This window comes from Gorilla gorilla, chromosome 12, assembly GCF_029281585.2.
Source record: "Gorilla gorilla gorilla isolate KB3781 chromosome 12, NHGRI_mGorGor1-v2.1_pri, whole genome shotgun sequence".
Taxonomy (NCBI): domain Eukaryota; kingdom Metazoa; phylum Chordata; class Mammalia; order Primates; family Hominidae; genus Gorilla; species Gorilla gorilla.
In genome coordinates this window covers 75783302-75799742 of record NC_073236.2, presented here as the reverse complement: position 1 = coordinate 75799742, position 16441 = coordinate 75783302, and the positions used below count along the sequence as shown (strand labels likewise).

The following is a 16441-nucleotide window of genomic DNA, read 5'->3' as shown; positions in this document are numbered from 1 at the left end:
TCTCATCTCTTGCTCCAGTAGAACCAATATATTAAACTCTTACAGTTCCTTGAATATTCTGTTCTCTCTTTATTCTATGGCTTTGTATAAACTATTCCCTTTTCTTGGAATGCCTTCTCCCACATAAATGTTTCAAACTAACGACTTTAAAACACATGTAATCACTGTCAACTCTAGGAATGCTTCTAAAGCTAAGTTAGGCATGTTATAAAACATTACCACACTGAAATTACTCTTTAATATACAGTGATACAATTATTGGTTTCTTTCTTTAAACTTATTCAGGAGAACATCAGTTCTTTGAGGACCAAAGCTACTTTTTACTTATCTATAGATTTACTTTAGGGTATCACTACGTTACTGTTCTCAAATTCATAGGCTCAAGCAATCCTCCCACCTCAGCCTCCCAAGTAGTTGGGACTACACACATGTGCCATCATGTCTAGCTTACTCATCTATTTTTAAGCAACAAGGAACATACCAAGCACGAAGATATCCAATCAATATTTGTTGAACTAAAGGATTATACTACTATCAGATCTACTTTTTCTCTTAGAAGTTCTTAGAAAATATTATAATCATAGGTTATAAAAATTTTACTAGAAATAAAAATTATAGATATAATAGGCAATAAGGTCCCAAAATAAAGATTTTGTTCACTAATATTTATGCTATGCTTTATTATCTATAAATAACACATATTCATACCATGAGTATGTAAAAGAGTCCTTTCGAAGGTATCTTTAGGAGGACAAATATTCTTGCATCTCTCATGAATCTTCTCTCTCTAATAAAAAGACAAATAACATGATCAATGTATGTGTAAACATGAGTATTCAAAGCATGAAAGTGTTTTGCAACAGAATATCAGAATATGCCAAATTAGTCCTACGACTTTTAATATGAAATCACTAGCCTCCTGAACTTAAATACAAGTAACAAGCGTGCTTAATAAACCAAATACCTCTATGAGATCTACGCACATCTATATACCTACATCCATTCCATCTCATATAATTATAGTAAAATCTCCATATTTAGAATAAAGTGAGAAAGCAAATGGAAAATATTTATGTATCAATTAGGAGAATAATTTGAATCAAGAAAGAAAATTCAAAAACCTATATATCTAAGATAGAAGGAAATTAGGCCAGGTGCGGTAGCTCACACCTGTAATCTCAGCACTTTCAGAGGCTGAGGCGGCCGATCACCTGAAGTCAAAAGTTCAACATGGTGAACTAGCCTGGCCAACATGGTGAAACCTTGTCTCTACCAAAAATTAGCCAGGAGTAGTGGCGCACACCTGAAACCCCAGCAATTGGGGAGGCTGAGGCACAAGAATCACTTAAACTCAGGAGGCAGAGGCTGCAGTGAACCGAGATCGTGCCATTGCACTCCAGCCTGGGTGGCAGAGTGAGACTCTATCACAAAAAAAAAGAAAAAAAAGAAAGAAAGATAGAAATTAGTTATTGACACGTTCTGAGTCAAAAAAAAAAAAAATCTCACTCTGATTTAGAATTAGATGACCACTAACAATGTTATTATCTTTTCAGAGATATCACCGAAAGGATACCTGAGAAAGTGAAGTGTGGTAACAAGAAAAGCAGCAGGCCAGCAGTGTTCAGAGTTCTGGTAGCAATTCTATCAGTTACTACAGGACTGTTTTCCAAAGTGGCCATACCACTTTTCATTCCCACCAGCAATAAATAAGAGTTCCTGTTGTTCTACATCCTTGTCAACATTTGGTGTTGTCAGTGTTTTAGATTTTTGCTATTCTAATAGATATGTAGTGGCATCTCATTTTAATTAGGAATTCCCTAATGACATTTGATATTTAGCATCTTTTTATATGCTTATTTGCCATCTGCATTATCTTCTTTGGTGAGGTATTTAGATCTTTTGCTCATATTTTTTAAGGTAAAATATATATAACATAAAATTTATCATGTAAAATTATTTGCTATGTTGACCATCTTTTCATGTGCTAATTGCACACTTCTATATCTTTTTTTGGGAAAAGGTCTATTCAAAGTCCTTTACTCATTTTTTAATTTGGCTGTTTATTTTGTTGTTGTTGAGTTTTAACTCCTTTGTTTATTTTTGGTACCAGTCCCTTTTTGTTTTTTGAGACAGGGTCTAGTTCTGTTGCCCAGGCTGAAGTTGCTCGCTGTAACTTCAAATTTCAGGGCTCAAGCAATCTTTCTGCCTCAGCCTCCAGAGCAGCTAGGACTACAGGTGCACACCACCATGCCTGACTAATTTTTCTAATTTTTTCTTGTAGAGATGGGTTCTCACTATGTTGCCCAGGCTGATCCTGAACTCTTGGTCTCAAGTGATTCTCCCACCTCCACCTCCCAAAGTGCTGGGATTACAAGGTGTAAGCCACCACACCTGACCATCAATCCTGTATCAGATATGTGTTTTGTAAGTATTTTCTCCCAGTCTTTGGCTTGTTTTTTCATTCTCTTAAAGGTGTCTTTCACAGAGTAGAACTTTTTAATTTTAATGAAGTTCAACTTTTCAATTTTTTCTTTCATGGATTGTGCTTTTCTTTCATATCTAAAAAGTCATTACCAAACCCAAGGTTACCTAGATTTTCTCCTATGTTATCATCTAGAAGTTTTATAGTTTTGCATTTTACATTAAGGTCTATCATCAACTTTGAGCTAATTTCCATGAATAGTGCAAGGTGGTATGTGTCTATATTCTTTCTCTTTGGTATGTGGATGCATAGTTGTTTCAGTACCATTTGTTCAAACAACTATCCTTTCTCTACTGAATTACCGTTGCCCCTTTGTTAAAAATCAGTTGATTGTATTTGTGTGGGTCTATTTCTGGGTTCTCTGTTCCACTGACCCATATGTCTGTTCTTTCACCAATATGACATTGTCTTGATTACTGTAGCTTTACAGCAAAACTTCAAACTGAGTGGTATCAGTCCTCCAGCTTTGTTCCTCTTTTAATACTGTGTTAGCTATTCTGGGTCTTTTTCTATATAAGCTTTAGAGTCAGTTTTCAATATCCATGAAACCAACTGCTAGGATTTTAATCAATATTATGTTGACTCTATTGATCAAGTTGGGAAAAAGAGACACCTTGACAATATTGAGCCTTTCTATCCACATATATGAACTATCTCTCCATTTATTTAGATATTTAATTTCTTTCATCAGTCTTGTGGTTTTCCTCAGATAGATCTTATATCTATTTAGATTTATATATAAAGCCTTCATTTTCTTTGATGCTAATGTAAATGGCATTGGGTTTTTAATTTCAAATTCCAATTGTTCACTGCTGGTATATAAGAAAGTAATTAACTTTTATATATTAACCTTGTATCTTGCAAGCTTACTATAGTCACTTAATAGTTCCAGGAGTTTCTTTTTGGATTCTTTGGGATTTTCCACATAGACAATCATTTCATCTGGAAACAGTTTTACTTCTTCCTAATTTTTATATATTTTATTTCCTTTTCTTGTCTTATTACATTAGTTAGGACTTCCAAGACAATGTTAAAAGAAACAGTGACAGGGGACATCCTTACCTTGATCCTGTTCTTAGTGGGAAGCATCTAGTTTCCCCATTAGCTATAGAGTTTTTGTAGATTTTTTTTTTCTTTTTTGAGACAGAGTCTCACTCTGTCACCCAATCTGTAGTGCACTGGCGTGATCTTGGTTCACTGCAACCTCCACCTCCTGGGTCCAAGTGATTCTCATGCCTCAGCCTCCCAAGTAGCTGAAATCCCCATTGCAAAATTATAACTGAGACAGTGAAAGAGATCTGACCTAACCAACTCCATCTTGCTTCTAACCTCCAAGCTGTTCTTGTCCATTCTTGGGCATAGGGTGAACTAACTTTGGGAGGAACTTAGCTTATAGTTTAAAACAAAGATGATAACAGTCCTTTCCCAAAACAAACCACCTTCTTGCCTGGGGGCTAGACTACCTTTGTTGGACTAACAGATTAGCCACAAGATTAGAAATTATGGTTTAGGAGTCGAGTCATGCAACTGGAGACTACAAGATTCTGACCCTCCCCCTAAACTGCTCCTAAGATCCATGCTTGAGATATTTTGCAGACCCTGTACTTGACGGATCAGCTGGTACCACCCAGATCAATAAACTGCCTCATTTGATCTTGTTGGCCCCACCCAGGAACTGACTCAGCACATGGAGATGGCTTCTCCCTATGATATCATCGCTGACCTGACCAATCAGCACTGCCGGCTCACTGGATTCCCCTTACCCACCAAGTTGTCCTTAAAAACTCTGATCCTCGAATGCTCGGGGAGACTGATTTGAGTAATAACAAAACTCTAGTCTCCCACACAGCCAGCTCTGTGTGGATTATTCATTCTCTATTGCAATTCCCGTCTCAATAAATCAGCTGCCTAGGCAGCAGGCAAGGTGAACCCATTGGCAATTACATAGCTGGGATTACAGGCATGCGCCACCATGCCCAGCTAAATTTTGTGTTTTTAGTAGAGATGAGTTTCACCACGTTGGCCAGGCTGGTCTCAAGTCCTGGCCTCAAGCATCCTGCCGAAGTGCTGGGATTACAGGTGTGAGCCGACACGCCCGGTACATTCTTTATCAAGTTAAAGAAATTTCTTCCTATTCTTAGTTTGCTGAGAGTTCTTTTTTTAAAAATAATGAATAGCCAACACGGGCAGACTGCTTGAACTGAGGAGTTTGAGACCAGCCTGGACAACATGGCAAAACCCCGTCACTACAAAATATGCAAAAATTAGCCAGGCGTGGTGTTGTGGTGGTGCTCGCCTGCAGTCCCAGCTACTTGGGGGGTGCTGAGATGGGAGGATTGCTCGAGCCGGGAGGTTGAGGCTGCAGTGAGCTGTGATCCTGCCACCGCACTCCAGCCTGGGCAACAGAGCGTGACCTTGTCTCAAAAACAAACAAACAAACAAAAAAAAAACACACAAGAGGTCTAAAGTTTTCTTTCCTTATAATGCTTTTGTCTGATTTTAGTACTAGCTTCATGACAGCCTCACCAAATGCATTAGTAAGTATGTCCTTAGCTTCTATTTCCTGAAATAGATTATAAATAATTGGTATAATTTCCTACTGAAATGTTTGGTAGAATTCACCAAGGAACCCATCTGGGCCTGGTGATTTCTGCTTTGAGCAGTATGATTGATTCAATTTCTTTAATAAATATAGGCCTATTCAGAATATTTATTTCTTGTTGTGTAAGCTTTGGTAAATTGTGTCTTTCAAAATAAATTGGTCCATTTCACCTAGGCTATCAAATTTCTGGGCATAGAATTATTCACAATATTCTCTTATTATCCTTTTAATGTCTGTGGGATCAGTAGAAACAGCCCCTCTTTCATTTTTGATACTAGTGGCTTATATCTTCTCTTTTTTTCTTTTTTTTTTTTGAGATGCAGTCTTGCTCTGTCGCCCAGGCTGGAGTGCAATGGCACGATCTCAGCTCACTGCAACCTCCGCCTCCCAGGTTCACGTGATTCTCTTGCCTCAGCCTCCCAAGTAGCTGGGATGACAGGTGCCTACCACCATACCCAGCTAATTTTTGTATTTTTAGTAGAGATGGGGTTTCATCATGTTGGCCAGGCTGGTCTCGAACTCCTGGCCACAGGTGATCCACCTACCTCAGCCTCCCAAAGTGCTGGGATTACAGGCATGAGCCACCGTGCCTGGCCTTCTCTTTTTTCTTAATCTAGCTAAATGTTTATCAGTTTTATTGATCGCAAAGAACCAGCTTTTGCTTTTGTTGATTTTCTCTACTGATTTGCTATTGTCAATTTCCCTGATTTCTGCTCTAATTTTTATTACTGCTTTTCTTCTGCTTAATTTGGATTAAATTTGCTCTTCTTTTGATAACTTCCTAAGGTAGAAGCTTGGATTATTAATTTTAAATTTTCTTCTTAAGCATTCAATGAAGCCTTCAGTGCTTATTTAAGCAAGACTTCCTTGAAGCCTTACTTCCCTTGCATCCCACACATTTTTATAAGTTTGTATCAGCATTTCTTTAAGCTCACTGATTTCTTCCCCTGCCACTTCAAGTCTATTAATGAACTCATCAAAAGCATTCTTCATTTCTGTTATACTATCTTTGATTTGTAGCATTTACTTTTGATTCTTAGTTTCCATCTCTCTGCTTACATCTGTTCTTGCATGTTGTCCATGTTTTCCACTACAGCCCTTAGTATATTAAACATAGTTACTTTGAGTTCCCAGTTTGATCATTCCAACATCACAACCGCATCTGAGTCTGATTCTGATACTTGATCTGTCTGTTTAAACAGTGTTTTCTGTCTGGTATTCACTGTAATGTTTTGCTGAAAGCCAGATATGATATACCAAAGTTAAAAAGAACTGAGGTAAATAGGCCTTTAGTATGAAGTTTCGTTTATCTGGCTAAGAGTTAGGCTTTATTTACTGATTGCTATAGCTGCAGGTGTCAGAGGCTAAAATTTCCACTGCTGTCCTTGTTTTTCACCTCTCCTACTATCTTCAGGTTTCCCTGCAGACCTCTTAAATAAGGTCTGAGACATGTAGTCCTTTCCGTTGTATTCTCCTTATTCAAGCACCCCACTGATGTGGTGGTAATGCGTGAAGGGAGGGGAAGCATTCTATGATCTTATGATTAGGTTTCAGTCTTAGTGAGCCTGTGCCCCTGGGCTGCGACCTTCACAGGTGCTTCTCAGTTGTTGATTTTCAGTTTGCTAAGGTTTTTTGTTGTGAGAACAGAAGTGACAACTTCCAAGCTCCTTACATGACAGATCAGAAGTATGTTTAGCTTTTTAAGAAACTGCCAAACTTTTTTCCAAAGGGGTTGTAGCACTTTAAATTCCCACCAGCGGTATATGAGAGTTCCAGTTACTCCATGAAGGCTGGCAGTAGGATGAAGCAAGCAAGAAGCATATGGTACAATATTTAAGGAGGTACCCACTCTCAGATTTCAGTGCCTCTCAAATTTTGCTCACCTGCCTCACCTTATCTTAGAACCAGCCCTGTCTTCTACATCTTTACCAAAATTTGAAAGAATGTGTGTAGATTTGGAATTTTCTGTAAATGTTTGGTAGAATTCACCAGTGAAGCCATGTGGATCTGAGCTTTCTTTGTGGAAAGGTATTTAACTATACATCAGTGTAATAAATATAAAGCTATTTCAGATTTTTCTATTTCTTTTTGTTTTGTTTTTTGAGATGGAGTCTTGCTGTCGCCCAGGCTGGAGTGGAATGGCATGATCTCAGCTCACTGAAACCTCCATCTCCCAGGTTCATGGGATTCTTCTGCCTCAGCCTCCCGAGTAGCTGGGACTACAGGCGCGCACCACTACGCCCGGCTAATTTTTGTATTTTTAGTAGAGACGGAGTTTCACCATGTTGGCCAGGCTGGTCTCGAACTCTTGACCTCAGGTGATCTGCCCACCACGGCCTCCCAAAGTGTGGGGATTACAAGCGTGAGCCACCATGCCCAGCCAGATTATCTATTTTTTCTCGAAAGAGATTTGGTATTTTGTGTCATTCAAGAAATCTGTAAATTCATCTAAGTTGTTGAATTTACTTGCACAGAGTTATTCATAAAATTTCATTATTAGGCTTTTAATCTCTGTAGAATCTGTAGTGATATCACCTTTCTTATTCTTGTTATTGGTGACTTTTATCTTCTCTTTTTTTCCTAATCAGTATTGCCAAAGGCTTATCGAGTTTATCTTCTCAAAGAATCAGCTTTTTGTTTCACTAATTTTCTCTGTTGTTTCTCTGATTTTGACTTTGATGTTTATTCTTTCTTTTTTCTGTTTTTTTTTTTTTTTTTGGAGACGGAGTCTCGCTCTGTCACCCAGGCTAGAGTGCAATGGTGCGATCTCGGCTCACTGCAACCTCAACCACCCAGTTTCAAGCGATTCTCCCACTTCAGCCTCCTGAGTAGCTGGGATTACAGGCACCTGCCATCATGCCTGGCTAATTTTTTTGTACTTTTATAGAGACAGGGTTTCACCACGCTGGCCAGGGTGGTCTTGAACTCCTGACCTCAGATGATCCACCCACCTTGGCCTCCCAAAGTGCTGGGATTACAGGCGTGAGCCACTGCACCCAGCCATTTTTCCAGCTTCTTAAGGTGGAAGCTGAGGTCACTGATTTGAAATCATTCTTCTTTCAATAATATATGCATTCAGTGCTACAAATTTCTCCCTAAGTGCTAACTGAGCATCACCCCACAAATCCTGATATGTTGTGTTTTCATTTCCTTTCAGTTCAAACTACTTTCTGATTTTTCTTTCTTCTTTGACTCACATTTTATTTAGAAGCATAAAGTTCTGGTTTCCAAATATCTGTGGATTTTCCACCAACCTTTCCATTACTAATTTCTATTTTAATTATACTGTGGTCAGAGAGCATACTGTGTATGAGGTAAAGTCTTCTAAATGTATTAAAATTTGTTTTCAAACCTAGAATATAGTCTATGTCCATAAATGTTTCATGAACACTTGAAAAAAAAGTATATTCTTCTGTTATATGGAGTGCTCTTTCAAGTCAGGCCAGGTTGGTTAATGGTTCAAGTCTATTATAATCTTGCTGATATTCTGCTTGTCCTATTATTTATTGAAAGAGTATTGAAATCTCCGTAATTATGAATAGCTACTTTGCCATAAAATTCTCAGCTTCTGCTTCACATGTTTTGAAGCATGCTGTTAGGGGCAAAAATGTTTAAAACTGTTATGTCTTCTTGGTTAGCTGACCCTTTTATCATTATAAAATAACATTATTTATACATACTAATAGTTTTTGCTCTGAAATCTACTTTGTTATTAATACAGCCATTTCTGCTTTCTTCTGACTACTGTTAAGCATGGTATATATTTTTTCATCCTTTCAAATGCTTTTTTCTTTCTATTCAAGGTATGTTTCTTATATACAGCATATACTTGGGTCATCAGATCTCACAATCTCTGCCTTTTAATTGGGATGCTTAAACCATTTAGATTTGGTGTAATTACTGATATGATTAGGCTTAAGACTATCATCTTGAAATTTATTTTATGTCCTATCCATTCTTTTTTTTCTATTTATGCCTTTGTTTGGATTGAGAATTTTTTAAATTCCATTTCTGTCTTCCATTATTAGCTGTAATTCTTTGTTTTGCTATTTTAGTGGTTGCTTTAGGGTTTATTGTTAAACCCCTTGCTAAAAACATAGCTTTGTAAGGGAAGGAATGGATGTCAGTTTTGTTCTCTGCTGTATCCTCATGTTTAGAAGACTACCTGACACATGGAAGGCACTCAATAAATATTTGATCAATACACAAATAGAAAAACCAAATCATAGGTTACAAAGGCATATTAATGTTCATCCACTTAATCACTTAGATCTGATCATTGAAAACAGTTTTTGTGTTGTTTTCAATGATCAGATCTAAGTGATTGTTAATATGGCAATATATACACACAAAGGCAAATAAAATATATAGGTTCTGTATAAAAATATTTGATAGTAATAAAAATGAACCAGATGCTATATAGTATTAATGTTAATACAGCCATATTCAAAAAAGTGCAAAGTAAGTAAAATAAAACCAGCTAAATTCAAATTAGGCTTGCTAATGAAAAAAGTATAAAAAGGAATGGTTATAAAAATATAAATATCCCCTCTACCACTTTAATGATTTTAATTGTATTGATAACAGCCACTTACTAATAATCTGAAAATGAATTGATAGACCATCTAAAACTCTGCACTATACTCAGTTCTTGCTCTCAGACAGGGTTTAAGGTAATATATTAAGTTATAATTATGTCTGGAGATATTATAACTATCTGCTAGAGCTAGGGTGCTCTATAGAATTGTATGCAGTGAATCAGACACAGAAACAGTAATATTCTGCCAATTTCTCAAACCTCACAAATCATCTGGACTTTATAGGCCTAACAGAATCATTTTCTCCTTGGTAAGCAGGGTAAGTTTCGTGTTGAATCTTAGCATTATTTGGAATGTGTAATTCTGAAAAATCACTACTGTAAGAGAAATGTATTAAAATATATTTAAGCAAAGAATTAAATGCAACCCAGGACAGTATAATTTGTATGAACAAAATGAATACTATAGGTTCATCAAACATTACTGGTCAAAAATCTATAATAAAGCATACTAAAAATATTTCTATTACTTTTGACCTGACTATAACTAGCCAAGATTAGATATTACCTGAGAGATTTCCTGTTGATATACTGTAAAATGTTCCTTGCTGATCTGTGGGAGGTAGAATGAAGGTATGACTTCAGTATCCACAAAGTCCAATCCCCATGTTTTTGTGAAGAAGTCAGATTCTCTTTTTGCTAATCTAGGATCATTTAATGCTGCTGGGAGATTTACTTTGGAATGATATACAGTCCATCTATGTTGATCTGTAACTAGAGATGGGGCAACATATAAACTATGTGAATCACCTGCAAAAAGTAAACAAGAGAACTCTGTAAATGCTGTAAAATTGGTTCTATGTTTGAAAGTACAAACTAGAAAACTAAAAAAGCATAGATTCCATCTTACGTAAACCAACTAATCTTCCACAGTAAATGATTTAATAAAAATCAATCTGATTGAACAACCTTCAGCTGGCAGCATCAATTACTAAGGCTTTGAAAAATATGCACGAGATAAAAGATATGCAAAATTTGAGAACTACGATTGCAGGGTGGAGTGAATAGTAAAGAAAGTCTTTCATGAATTCCTTTCCTTAATGTACAATTACTCTATCTTTTTTTTTCAACATCAGAACTATGCTGCTTTCTATTATATATTTTCTATCCTTTAATACCCCACTGTTTTTTAGAGGTAGGCCTCTTTTCTATTATATCATGGCAGGATCTCCTAGATAAAACATCCTTTGGCTTATAATTAGGTGACATAAATGTTGCTGTGGCATTAACCATACAAGAAGGAAAAATATATACTCTATTCTCATTATTAGTAGTGTATTTGTTCTATAAAGTTATTGTGAATATTGAATTAGCAAATATTGAACCACTGCTTGTAGGGAAACTAAAGAGTTAGGTTCCTGCGAGCCTTTGGTCACAAAAGTGTCATCAACTGATCAATACATAACCTTGTTTTGTGTGTTTAAAGACGCCTTATTCAGTATACATCATTGATTCACTAACACCGAACTTGTGGCTAACAGTACTATAATTTATGCCTGAATGAAGCTTACACAACACATGTATTTTCTCCATAAGGGACATCATAGCCTTCTTGCACTTAGGAACTCCAGATAGCATTTTAGCACTGCGCTTAGGGGCAATTTAAACAGCAAAATCACCAACAAAAAGCTCCAAACATGTGGCACCAAGGAAAAACAGACCACAAAAAGAACATTAGTTTATAGTATGAGAGCTGAAACAAAAAGGCAGAGCTTTGTCTTGTTCAACTTCAGCTGGGAATGCATGTGTCAGGTATCTCAAATCTTTCACTGCTCTGCACATGACTGCAAATTACCACAAATGTGCCACAAGTAGTGATTTGGGGATTATGAATAAATATTAAGGAGTCAGGAGAATTTGCAAATACACAATATGCAAATGATGAGGGCTGACTGTACCATGTTTTAACTAAGCAGCTTTCAATCTGTACCTTCATTTTCAACACTTTTTCAGTTTATGTAAGTAATGCATGAAATACATTTAAAAAAATTTCAATTTCCCAATCATTTCCAAATGTTTTTTTTTTTTTTTGAGAAACAGTCTCGTTCTGTCACCCAGGCTGGAGTGCACTGCAACCTCCACCTCCCAGGTTCAAGTGATTCTCCTGCCTCAGCCTCCCAAGCAGCTGGGATTACAGGCACACGCCACCACACCCAGCTAATTTTTTACATTTTTGGTAGAGATGGGGTTTCACCATGTTGGCCAGGCTGGTGTTGAACTCCCTCCTGACCTCAAGTGATCTGCCTGCCTTGGCCTCCCAAAGTGCTGGGATTACACGCGTGAGCCACCACGCCGGGACCCAAATGATTTTTTTTTTTTTTTTTTTTTGAGATGGAGTCTGTCTGTCACCCAGGCTGGAGTGCAGTGGCCCGATCTCAGCTCACTGCATGCTCCACCTCCCGAGTTCACACCATTCTCCTGCCTCAGCCTCCAGAGTAGCTGAGACTACAGGCGCCTGCCACCACACCTGGCTAATTTTTTGTATTTTTAGTAGAGACAGGGTTTCACCATGTTAGCCAGGATGATCTCGATCTCCTGACCTCGTGAACTGCCCACCTCGGCCTCCCAAAGTGCTGGGATTACAGGCGTGAGCCACCGTGCCCGGCCCCCCCAAATGATTTTTAACATCATAAAATTTACTCTTCTAATGTTGGTATATAAAACCTGACTACTCATTTAAAGATAATAGAAATCATCAGTAAAAATCCTACAAAAAAAAAAAAGCATTACCTGTGGGTTCCTTGGGACACACATCTGGCAGTGATGGCACAGGTCGAATGTGTTTTGACGGATCTACCTCTATTTTAAAGAAAACATCACTGCTGCTTCCTTGAGGCACTGGTGAAGAACTGTGGCTTGAAGCCATTGCATAAAATCACCACTCAACTGAAAATGAGTAAGAAATACTAATTAAGACACCGCAAATCAAAATCCAAGTATTATATATGTCACAAATTTTGTTTCAAAAGCAGAAGAATTTCTCAAAATACCTCAAAGTAGGCAATTTGAATATTTGCTCTTAATTGGGAAAATTGATCACAATATTTAGTTTACTAAGATAGTTATTTGTCCCCATTTTTAAAAAAGTGAAACACTCTTAATCTTTTATTCGAAGTACAAAAAATACCAAGGTTGCACCCAACATATATTAAAGATTAAAAACACTCTATTCATTCAGCAAGTACACAGTAGTTATGCATTATAGCAAAACAGATAAGTGCATGGGTTTTGAAGTATCCCTGCTTAGGTCCATCTATGTTTACTCACTAGTGGTGAGGAAATTTACTTAACCTTTATGTATGTATCTTTCCTCATCAGTGAAATGGAGATGAAACGAGATCTTATCTCATCAACATCCTGTTACGAATTATGAGAATGGACATAATAAGTAAAGCATTTAAAATAATGTCTGCCTCAGAGTTAGTATTCAGAGGTTACTGTCATTGTAATTATTACTATGACGTGACTGCTACATAGTAATATAATGATTAAAAAATAAATAGTAATTAAATTCTTTAAAAAGGAAATGTCATTCTTCAAAGAGCTTGCAATTGTATTAAGTAAAACAAATATATGTAAGCAAAACACAAGTTAACCTATGTCTACATTTTAAAGTAAGTACTGAAAGAATTTGTGGGGCAAGACAACATAATACAGGCTACAGGGTCAGGTAAGACTTTATAAATGAAGCAATATTGGAACTGGACACTAAAGAACATGCATTGTTTTATTACTGAAATGTTTAGAGATCACCTAGTGTAAGTTCTCTCAAAACAGAGAAGAATACAAAGGCCCAGAAAGAATATCAGGTTTAACAAGTCAAAAAAAACAAAACAAAACAAAAAGCCAAGTTAGAAAATCTGGCAAAAAGATAAATAAGAGTAGGAAATGGGGAGCAGAGGCTGGCACAGTGTCTCATGCTTGTAAATCTCAGCACTTTGGGAGGCCAAAGCAGGCGGATTACTTGAGTCCTGGAGTTCAAGGCCAGCCTGAACGACATGATGAAACCTCGTATCTATAAAAATTACAAAAATTAGCTGGGCGTGGTGGTGCATGCCTGTAGTCCAGTTACTCAGAAGCTGAGGTGAGAGGATTGCTTGAGCCTAGGAGGCAGAGGTTGCAGTGAGCCAAGATCATGCCACTATACTCCAGCCTAGGCAACATGGTGAGACCCCATCTCAAAAAAAAAACAATAAATAAAAAATAAGGAGCAGAGATATGAGGCAAGAACCCGTGACAAATAGTTCATCTGTCCTAACTTCCCTCTAGTTTGCTGGAAAACTAAAAATATGTATCTGTCTCAGTACTTTCAATGCAAAGGAAACATAACCAAATATACCATTCACTGAAACCATAAGAAACAAGCTGCTTTAAAAATACACAAAGATAAACAACTTCCTCAAGTTGCTTAAACAGAAAGCCTACGATAACATGAACAAAAGATAATGAACACTGAATAATCAATCATAAGACTAAGGAACTGACTATAGTGGAAACTGACCTGACTAAAGTGAAATGTTTACACTGGGAAGAAGTGACAAATTATATTCACACACACACACACACACACACACACACACACACACACACACACACACAGTATAGTTAAATTGTAGTTGGTTCTCTATGCAATAAGGAGACATCAGAGGTTTGGTGGCAAAAGTTCTGTGATGAAAATGGTATTTGGGAAAATTAAGAGTCTTTGAAAGGCCTCTGTCATTTATATCCACACACATTAAGTGTATGGTTGTTTCTGTATAAAAGTTTACACATATTTAAGAGAGATAAACATACAGCTTTATCTAAAGGATAATACACATACTTATCTAAAGGGTAAGAAACACTGTACAACACAGAAACACTGTGTACTAAGTGATAAAGACAATTCTACATTTAAGATCGACCATGTTAACTTTCTCATTAATCAAATAAAACAGCAAAAAACATTTTTGAAACTTTTTCTTTTTAATTTTTGTGAGTACACAGTAGGTATTTATCCTTTGTGTTACTATCAAATTATACTTTTAGTTATTTTAAAATATACAATAAAAATGACTTTTTACTCTAATCACCCTGTTAGGCAAGCAAATACTAGGTCTTATTCATTCTTTCTATTTTTCTGTACCTATTAACCACCACTACCTTCTCCTCCAGGCCCCCTTCCCCCACACTTATCCTTCCAGGCCTCTGGTAACCATCACTTGAGTTTCAATTATTTTCATTTTTAGCTCCCACAAATAAGGGAGAACATGTGAAGTTTCTCATTCGGTGCCTGGCTTACACAGTGACCTCCACTTCCATCCATCTGTTGCAAATGACAAGATCTCATCCTTTTCTATGGCTGAATAGTTCTCTATTGTGTATATGTACCACATTTTCTTTACTCATTTGTCTGTTGACGGACATTTCAGCTGTTCCAAATCGAGGCTATTGTGAATACTGCTGCAATAAATATGGATATCTCTTCAATATACTGATTTCATTTATTGTATATTCTTAGGAGTGGGAATGCTGGATCATACAGCTCCATTTTCAGTTTTTCGAGGGACCTCCAAACTGCTCTCCATGGTGATTGTACTAATTTACATTACCACTAACCGTATGAGGGTTCCCTATTCTCCACATCTTCGCAAGCACTTCTTAATGCCTGTCTTTTGGATAAACGCCATTTTAACTGGGGTGAGATAGCTCATTGTACTTCTGATTTGCATTCCTCTGATGATAAATACACCCGTGTGCCATTTGCATGTTTTCTCTTGAGTAATATCTATTCAGATATTTTGCCCATCTTTTAATCAACATATTGGATTTTTATCTATAAGGTTATTTGAGCTCCCTATATATTCTTGTTATTAATCCCTTGTCAGATGGGTAGTTTGCAAATATTTTCCTCCCATTCTGTGGGATGTCTCCTCACGTTGTTGTTTCCTTTGCTGTGCAGAAGCTTTGTAACTTGATGTGATTCCATTTGTTCATTTTTGCTTTGGTTGCCTGTGCTTGTGGGGTATTTATTGAAGAAATCCTTGCTCACTTCAATGACCTGGACATTTTCCCCAAGGCTTTCTTTTTGTTGTTTCATAGTTTGAAGTCTTAGATTTAAGTCCTGCATCCATTTTATTTTTGTATATGGCGAGATAGGGTCCAGTTTCATTGTTCTATCCATGGATATCTAGTTTTCCCCAGCACAATTTATTGAAGAGACTGTCATTTTCCCCAAGATTGTCCTTTGTTAAGAATGAGATCACTGTAGATGAATGGATTTATTCCTGGGTTCTCTACTTGGTTCCACTGTTCTATGTGTCTGGTTGTATGCCAATACGTTGTATAATTTGAAATCACATCATGTGGTTCTTCCAATTTTCTTTTTTTTGCATAGGATAGCTTTGGCTATTCCAAGTCTTTTGTGGTTCTATATAAATTTCAAGATTGTTTTTTCTATTTCTCTGAAGAATGTAATTGGTATTTTGATAGGGAATACACTGAATCTGTAGATTGCTTTGGTTAGTATGGACATTTTAACAATATTGATTCTTCCAATCCATGAACACAGAATATCTTTCCTTTGTGTGTGTGTTTGCCTTCAATTTCTTGAACCAACATTTTATAGCTTTCACTGTAGAGACTTTTCACTTTTTTGGTTAACTCCTAGGTATTTTATTTCTAGCTGTTGTAAATCTAGCTGTTGTTACTTTCTTGATTTCTTTTTTCACGTTGTTCAGTGTTGGCATATGTAAATGATACTGATTTTTGTATGCTGATT

The 16441-nt window shown here is 36.8% G+C and overlaps 1 protein-coding gene across 6 annotated transcripts in view; it reads right to left on the bottom strand.

Moving 5' to 3' along the window:
• Nucleotides 1-16441, bottom strand: part of VPS54 (VPS54 subunit of GARP complex) — a 127942-nt gene that overhangs the window by 80398 nt on the left and 31103 nt on the right. For 3 of the 6 annotated variants that reach the window (XR_008676909.2, XM_031008384.3, XM_055378009.2), the window contains exons 2-4: nt 12412-12567; nt 10190-10431; nt 709-787 (exon numbers count right to left, since the gene is read on the bottom strand). Coding sequence is in view for 5 of the 6 variants with exons in the window: in XM_031008384.3 (XP_030864244.1) it covers nt 709-787; nt 10190-10431; nt 12412-12547 (457 nt within the window). In the remaining variant the exon portion in view is untranslated. Of the gene's footprint in view, nt 1-708; nt 788-10189; nt 10432-12411; nt 12568-16441 lie in introns of those variants that run through there. The other 3 variants (XM_031008385.3, XM_055378010.2, XM_063696144.1) reach the window with 3 other exon arrangements.